We start from the raw sequence: 8,750 nt of genomic DNA on the forward strand, positions 1-8,750 counted from the left end.
TATATATATATATCAATTTGAACATCGAAGATGGTAAGGAATACTTGTAAATGAACTGTTAAGACTGTCAGAAATGCAATTATTATTTATTTATATATTCGTGAATGCCGGTAAAAGACCGTAATTAATTTATCAATTTATGAAATCTACTGAATTTTTAGCGTTGGATAGTTTTTTCTTACATTTCTCAATATTTCTAATAAAATTCTTGTCGTTATTTTTTATTTTATTAAAGTAAGAATAATAAATAATTTTCAATTCATTCTCGAGTGTATTTCTATTTCAATTTTTAAATCATCTTCAGCACTTGTGCAGTTTGTATATAAAATTTGTATAACCCAGCTTTTGTTGTAGTTTATATAGGGAATTTATACAGCCCAGGCCTTTGTTCATGTGATTTGCAATTATTGCTATTAGTGGACTTGGTTAATCTTATTTTTTTCTTTACTAATTGATATTATTTCTTTGTTTGAACAATTAGTGTGTGTATGTGTGTGTATGCTTATATACACTTACACATATATATGTTTAAATACACATATATATGCATATACACATACATATATATTTATATGAATATTTGCTTGTGTGTGCGTGTTGATTTTTGTCATTTCCTATTATTTCATGCCCTTCTTTTAAACGGGAATCTTTCATTGCCTCCGAGATTTGGATCCTGTCACGTCAGCACACACATGAGCAAATAGTGCAAATAGTAATGATAAAAAATGTTATGAAGCTTATCACTTATACAACAAAAATCATCACTGTTGAAAATAAAAAAATGAATATTTATGCGTTGAAGATTATTATTTACACCAGAATGATCTATTTTAATTATTTAAATCTTTTCATTTTATCCAATATTCACTTTTTTCAGCAAAAGTACTACATTCAACATCGGTCCAGAACCTTTCAGTGAGTTTTTTTAACATTTAATCAGCTCCCAAAGAGAGAATAGTGGCGAACAAATAAATTTTCGAGTTAATTAACTCTGTTTTGTGCTCCGAATATGCGAGCAGATATAAAAACTGTTTATGAACTGTAGAACACACACACACATACAAATACACATACAAATACACACACAAATACACACACACACACACATACATACATATATATATATATATATATATTTCATTTCATTTCATTTTCAAAGTTTTATTCATAACCAACAACATATCAAATAAGTGAATAAAAGTTATGAAGTTGAATATGCGGGTTAAAGTCGCCAATTAAATAGCTCTTTATGTGTGGCTTGAATGTGGATAAAATAAGTTCGAGCTTTTGGATTAAGATATTAGGGTCAGTGTTTGGGGGTCTATATACTGCTAAAATATTTACGTGTGTGTTGTTTAATTTTAAATTGACACCAAGAAGGTCAATAATGGTGTCGTTCAGAAGCAAATTGTTTATCATAGAAAATTCAATGTTTGATCTGATGAAGATTCCGACTCCACCACCTATTCTGTCAGACCTATTTTTAAAAACAAAATTGTAATCATTCATACGAACTAGTTTAGCGGTTTCGTCATTCAGTCATGTCTCTGAAATAATAATAATGGGAAAAAAATTTATTTAAAATTAAAATGTCAAAAATTTTATTTAAAAGACTTCTGCTGTTTATGTGAAGTAGAGGTAGAGGGTGATCATGATTGTTGATGTACTTGGCTTCTAGAACGTTGAGTAGATCTCTTGTGGTGTAGTAGGATGACTGTCTGGTGAATGAATCTAGGAGGTTCTTTGTGGGGTCGATGTGGGTGTTGTATGCGTTAAAGTGTTGATCATCTTCGTCGTTGTTTGATGGTTGAGGATGTTGTTGGATAGAATTGATTGTGGAATAAGTATTGTTAACAGCCATTGTCGTGATTTATTGATGTCGCAGAATTGACATCGGAGGGAGGACTCATCATCGATGAGGCTTGTTGTTGTTTATGTGGTTCGACCAGCTGAGAAGGACCCATCGTGACTGGCTCGACTGGCTGAGTGGATTCTTCCGAAGAAGTTAAAATGGAAGCTACCTCAACTGTGTTTTCTACATGCTGATGTGAGTTGACCAGCGATGGTGTATTAACATTTGGTAGATCGACAGGATAATGATTTGGTAGTGAAGTTGTAGTGGGTTTTATCAAATGCTGTGGTCGAGCATGAAACAACCAGGGGTGAATTTCCACGCCGATAGGCCAATTTTCAGGATTGGTAAAAATCATTTCCTGATGTTTAAAAATAGTTATGCGGAATTTTGTTGATGGATCACTGGTTGAAGGTTGAGGACGAGTGGGAGAGAATTTAAAGACTGGTACGCATTCTGCAGCGGTCAGTCCAATAGTTTCCAGATGTTCAAGGATCTCTTCTTTGACGCAGCTTTTCAATTTACCTACCCCAAAAACAATTTTTTTTGGAGGCAAAGGAGCTGCAGATAATTTGAAGGACCCAGGTTGTTTGGAACCTACAGTAATTGGAGTGTATTTTCTCTTTTTTTTGAAGTAACAGTGCTCCAAGAGCCTTCGTGGCCACTGGAATTAGAGTTGTTTTTATTGATGTTATTGTTAGGAGTTGAAAGAGAAGAATGAGCAGGAGCAGCTTCAACGTTGAGATCCACCAGCGATTGGGTTCCCTGCTTCGAGGTTTATAGCGTTCGTTATAGCAGTTTTCACAAACGCTATCAAATTATAACTAATATCAATAACAAAATAGCAAAAATGAAAAGAGATGAAATATAATGAAAAAAGGTATGTCTTTAATTGTCTTTTAAATTCAGCAATGTTCATTCCAGGCATTCTGAGGGCTGACGGCAAGCCTTTCCATACGACAGGGCCTGACACAGCAAAATCACGCGAACCAATCTTTAGCTGTCTATGAGGAACCACGTGAATGTTCGAATCGTCAGATCTCAGACGCACACCAGATACGATCGACGTTTTTAATTTCAGTTTATCTGATAAATATTTTAGAGCCAGACCATTTAGTGATTTGAAAACTGTGACAGAGATTTTAAAAACAATTCTTTTATTTATGGGCATGATCATACCATCGACATCCAGCCACAACCAGGCAGTACGGTTTTGTATCGATTGCAGAATTTTGATGGACCTAGCTGGGAGTCCATAAAATAAACTATTGCAATAATCGACACGTGAGTGCACCAATGCGTGCGCCAGAGTCTGCATTGCGTCTTTATCAAGTGATTCTCGAATTTGTTTCATTCTTATAATCTGTGCCAAGCATGATATAGAGATCATTTTAAAATGAGATTTCATTGTTAGGTTTGAATCAATTATAAAACCTAGGTTCGACACTGCTCTATTTTTTTATCATTCATAACAACTGAATTTATATCCAAGTCTGCCAACTGCTGCCAGGTACCAATAGGAAGAAATTTTGTTTTACCCTGGTTAAGCTTCAATTCATTTCTCGACATCCACAGATTAACCTCCGCCATACATTCAATGAATCTCGTAATCTCGTCTTGAAATAACTTCGGTTTACTTGATAGCATAATTTGAATGTCGTCTGCATATGCATGGCTTTTAAAATCATAGGAATCAATTATTTTCAGCACATCAGATGTATAAAGCAGAAACAATAAAGGACCCAAAACAGATCCCTGCGGCACACCAGAGCGATCCACACTGACGTAGGACAAACTCCCGTTGAACGAAACCTGATGTGTTCGGCCAATCAAGAAGCTTCTGAACCAATTTATTATTTCCCCAGATATTCCAAAATTTTGATGTAGCCTAAGTAGTAAAATTTCATGATTGACACAGTCGAAAGCCGAGCTCATGTCCAAAAATGCCAACAAGGAAATGTTTTGAGCATCCATCTCAGCATAAACCCCTGAGAGAACATGTAGCAGGACAGTTTCAGTGGAGTGAAATTGTCTAAAACCGGATTGATGTGCAGGCATGAGATTATTATCATTCAAATGAGCAAGCAATTGTCTCGACACCATTCTTTCAATGAGTTTTAATATAAATGACAGATTACTGACTGGTTGATAATTACTGACGTCATCTGGATCTGCATCACTTTTTTTTCAACAACGGCACAACAATTGCATGTTTACAAGGTGTGGGGAAGCAACCTACCATCGTGCACAAGTTTATCAAACTGGTTATAAATGGACAAAACAATTCAAAATGCTTTTTAAAAAAACGCGTTGGTAAAATATCTAGTTGACAGGACTTTTTAGGTAAATGAAGCACTTCTTTCCTGACATCAGTCTCAGACACCGCCCGAAAAGTCAAAAACAACTCCTGACATCCATGTCATCACTGTTAAGACAAGATTGATTTTCAGTGTCAATCTCCTGTTTTATCACTTTAATTTTTTCATTAAAGAAAGTCATGAACTGGCCAGCATTGAGATCATTGAATTCACGTTTAGTGCCTTCACTGTGACTGTTTAGAAAAATTTTATTAACAACCCTCTACAAGCTTTTTGGAGTTTTACTGTTTTCATTGACAACTTTCTTCTTACAACTTACTAAGAAATGTTGTTTTAGCTTTAAAAACTTCTCAACAAAGAAACACTGAAATGCTTGGTTCACATATTTGTCCATTCAAAAAAAGAATACTGCAATGGACTGATCGATCGTCTGCCGTCTATTCAGAATCGAGCGGCAAAAGTCATTTCTGGAGGAATAAAGTTTGACTATGTAAGCCTAGGTCTTGGCCTACACTATCTGTCTAGAAATTTGTCATATAAAACAACAACTGCTCATCGTATACCGACATGTACAGATTTAGTTCAGTAAAATAATTTAACAAGTTTACTGACGCTTTTTTTCCAAAGGTATGTACCATACGACAAACTTTTTCTGTCGTTGCCGTAGACACGGTTAATGGTGGCCACTCGTGTATTTGCAGTTGCAAGTCCAACAGTTTGGAACAGTTTGCCGAACAGTCTGGGTCAACCAGAATTGAATTTTCAACAATTTTGCAGGGAGCTGAAAAGGTTTTTTAATCATGCATCTATTCCATTAAGCTTAAAAAGCACTTTTGAGTAATATTAAAGAGAGCCATAAAAATTCTCTAATAATAATGTTTTTTTAATAAGACTTGAGAGCCTCCTTTTATATACCAAAAGCATAGCTTATAAAGCAAATTAAAAAAAAAAACAAACAAATCGAGTGAATCATACACAAAATGAATAAAAAATATATAATAATACATTGTTCTATTAAATTGAAAACAATTATAAAAAGTTCCAAATTTTTTTCAAAATGAAATAATTGATCTATAAGCAGAACAAAAACAAACATAAAACTAGCTTTTAATTTTCAGTAATGTTAATAATAATAAGGTGCTGTCTATCAAATATGTCACGGTTTTTTAACGTTTTTTTGACCCCCTCTTGCCCGTGTCACAAACTGTCACAAATCGACCAACCACCCAAAAATAAGCAGGTCACAAAACTTTACCCCCCTTAGTGAAGAGTCATTATTACAATGCTCTATACATTTTATTTTTCATTGATATCAAAAAAGCGAATGACAAGTTTATATGACGATAGTTTGATATCTAAGTACTCTACCATAATTAAAATATAACGAATTAATATTAACTTCTACACCTACACGTCGGTAAACTTAAACGATGGCATTTAAATTTGACTCCTTTAATTAATATTCATGAAATATTTGCTCGCTTGTAAACTTTAATATTCATTTATGCGCATTTATGAAAGAAAATTCAATAATTGTTTTGTTTATTTAAAAAAAGGAACGTTACAATTGCGTTTACCCCGCCCCTCTTCCCCTCGTCACAAAGTGTCACAAATATTCGGACTCTCTCCCCCCTTGAAGCGTGACATTCTTTGTGGATGGTCTCTAAATTGTAAATGGTAAATTTTTATTCATATAAATATTGAATCACGTAATATACAAAATATCATCTTTGTTACAATACACATTTGCTGTACACATAGAAAAACTTTAAAATAGAGAAAAAAAAATAAAAATAATAGATTTAATGATAATTTTTTGAAAATATTTAATGATGAGCTACCTTTTACGATTGCTTGCAGAGATCACCAAAGTTTAATACCATAAATAAAGACTGAGTGAGAAAAAATTACAGTTCCAAAGTTTGGAGTATAAAAATCAGTGGTATGTCTTGTTGCTTTTGTGTTATTGCTTAGGATTTAATATTTGTTAAAATGTTGAGACTTATTTAAGATAATCAAATTATATAAATATATCAAAATTCTGAAAATGTTATGAATTGATAAAATTTTGACATTTCAAAAGAATATAAGACACGAGAGTGAAAAGGTACTCTAAAAAGAATTTATCAAGTATGATTATTTGGGACTTAATATTTTTACCCCACACAGTTATACAAGATTTTAAATATTGATAAACTAATGTCTTGTGGCCAAGTGATTAGCGTGTCCGTCTACCACTCCTACACTACCTGGGTTCGAATCCTGTAGTTTCTACAGGTTCATCCGGGTAGCCAACCCAGCCGTCTATCCTTTCGAGGCTGGTAAATTGGTAGACAACGTAAGTTGGCCGGCGAGATGGCTCAGTGGTTCAAATGCTCGCTGAGTCAAACACCTCAATGGCTATCATATACTCAGCGTATATGATGCGTTGCTTGCGCGTGCACATAAATACATGTGTACGTCGTGTGAAAAGGATAAACAGCCTTTGTGGCGAAGATGACTGCTTCAAATCAATGGATGAAGATATGAAGAACATAATAAAAGATATATAGATAATATATCTGTAACATTGTAAGTGGTTCTGCGTATGACAGAGCTGCAATAATAAAGACCCCCCCAAAAAAAATTGTTGCAACCTTAGACGCTCGTAACTACCAACATCAATGTTATAACATCAAAGATCTCTATATTTTCAACACCAGTGTTGTAGCTACCAACGATTGACAAGAGCTCGTTTATCCGTAGGTTCAAGATTTCCGATAGATGAACACAACTACTTTAAACGCAAACTTTGTTAAACGTTTATTTGAATACTAACAGTAATAGAAACAATAAATTAATTTAAGTAACTACAAAAAACTGACTGTAAACCTGAAAACGCAGTACCAATGTATCGCCTAGACTTCTTTACAATCTTCTACCCAAAGATTACAAATGTAGCAAAGATGACAAAATCAAATAATAAATAATGTAGTACAATTCGATTATTCCCGCGGTTATAACAATATAAATTAATGATAATGCTGCTCGGTACAATCGACTTAAATTTGTTTAAAATAAATAACCCTTTGAAATTTTTTTAGAAATTTTAATTATATGATCTTTACAATTTTCACTTTCACCTCATTAATAAAAACATTTAAATCAATTAAATTAGAGCTTATTTTGGTACTTTAAACTATTTTTATTTAATATATTACATTAATTTATTTTAATTTTAAAATGTTATTTTTAAATTAATAGAAATGAAATGAACATTATAAAACATTTTGTTAACTTAATTAATGAACTAAATTATAATTTACAATGTATTACTAAATATATATATATATATATTTTTACAATATTCTATAAATTCTACCGAATGTTTGGCGTTATTATATATATATTATATATTATATATATATAGTTCAATTCGCATCAAAGTTCAATTTTACAACACCAAAGTTAATTTTTACAACGTCAAAGTTCATCTTGACAAAGTCAATATTTCCCTATATATACAACAAGGAGCACTGACGATGATTCATTCGGAATCGAAATATGGCCTTATTTGCAGCATGAATTCAAAAAATAAGTTTATTTTAAATTTTAATAAACTAAACGTTCGCCAAAAAACTTTAGTGAGAAAAATCGAAAAAACGAACTACAAACATATTAACGCCAAACATTCGGTAGAATTTATAGAATATTATATATTATATTATATATATATTATAAAAAAATATCACTGCTTTTTCAGCTTTGGACAGTTTTTGGTTCAACTTTTCAATATTTATATTTCATATCGTATCTTTATCACTATTTCGTAACTTATTTATACAGTAAACAAAGTTTTTAGCTACTTTGTTATTCATTCTTATCTTAAATCTGATCGAAGCTGAAAATGCAGTGATATTTCTTAACAATTGTACCTACGACAGTTTCTGCCTTAATTTTATATAAGCAGTAGAATTATTTAAATCTACTTGATAGAAACTTGAATGGAAATAATTTCAATGTATAGTCTTCAAAAATAAATTTACAGAGAAAAAATATTATTATTTGGATTATTGAATTGAGTGGAAAAATTACAGTTGAACACACCATAGAAATCAAATGAATTTCTGAATTTTTGATCTAGGTTTCAACTCAATTACCTGTGCAAGCGTTTCTATCCGCTTTGATTAAGTGAGTTTGCTTGTGTTTGTGCATTATTAATTTTTAACATGTTATTTTCAATTTTCGCAAACAGTATTAAAAATCCTATATCAAAAACATCGTCGTTATTTGCAACATGTGAAGTCACGTTATCAACCGAGAGAATGTGTTTTTGATGCATGGTTCATGGTGCGCGGTGTTGTTTTAAATGCGACACAGCAAATCGGAAAGTTCTACCTATCTTGCATAATACCGATACCCTACTCTGTTTAATTAAATACTTGGCGTGAAATATTTTGTTTTGGCTTCTATTATATTGTTACAACTCAAACGCTAGTGAATTGAATTGTGATGTTTGAAGATCCAAACAAACATTTGAGTTATGTTCAACCACTTCCCTCTTTTGTATATTGAAATTTGTAAACATTTTTGAAATTGTT

The 8,750-nt window shown here is 32.3% G+C and overlaps 1 protein-coding gene across 1 annotated transcript; it reads right to left on the minus strand.

Moving 5' to 3' along the window:
- Positions 1-1,850: 1,850 nt before the first annotated feature.
- On the minus strand, positions 1,851-4,094 carry HELRODRAFT_164020 (hypothetical protein; the record flags this gene model as incomplete). Its single annotated transcript, XM_009029081.1, has 2 exons — positions 1,851-2,516; positions 4,092-4,094. 2 exons carry the CDS (start codon positions 4,092-4,094, stop codon positions 1,851-1,853), a joined length of 669 nt encoding a protein of 222 aa, XP_009027329.1.
- Between the last annotated feature and the right edge of the window lie 4,656 nt (positions 4,095-8,750).

The sequence above is a fragment of the Helobdella robusta genome (assembly GCF_000326865.2).
Source record: "Helobdella robusta unplaced genomic scaffold HELROscaffold_6, whole genome shotgun sequence".
Lineage (NCBI taxonomy): Eukaryota > Metazoa > Annelida > Clitellata > Rhynchobdellida > Glossiphoniidae > Helobdella > Helobdella robusta.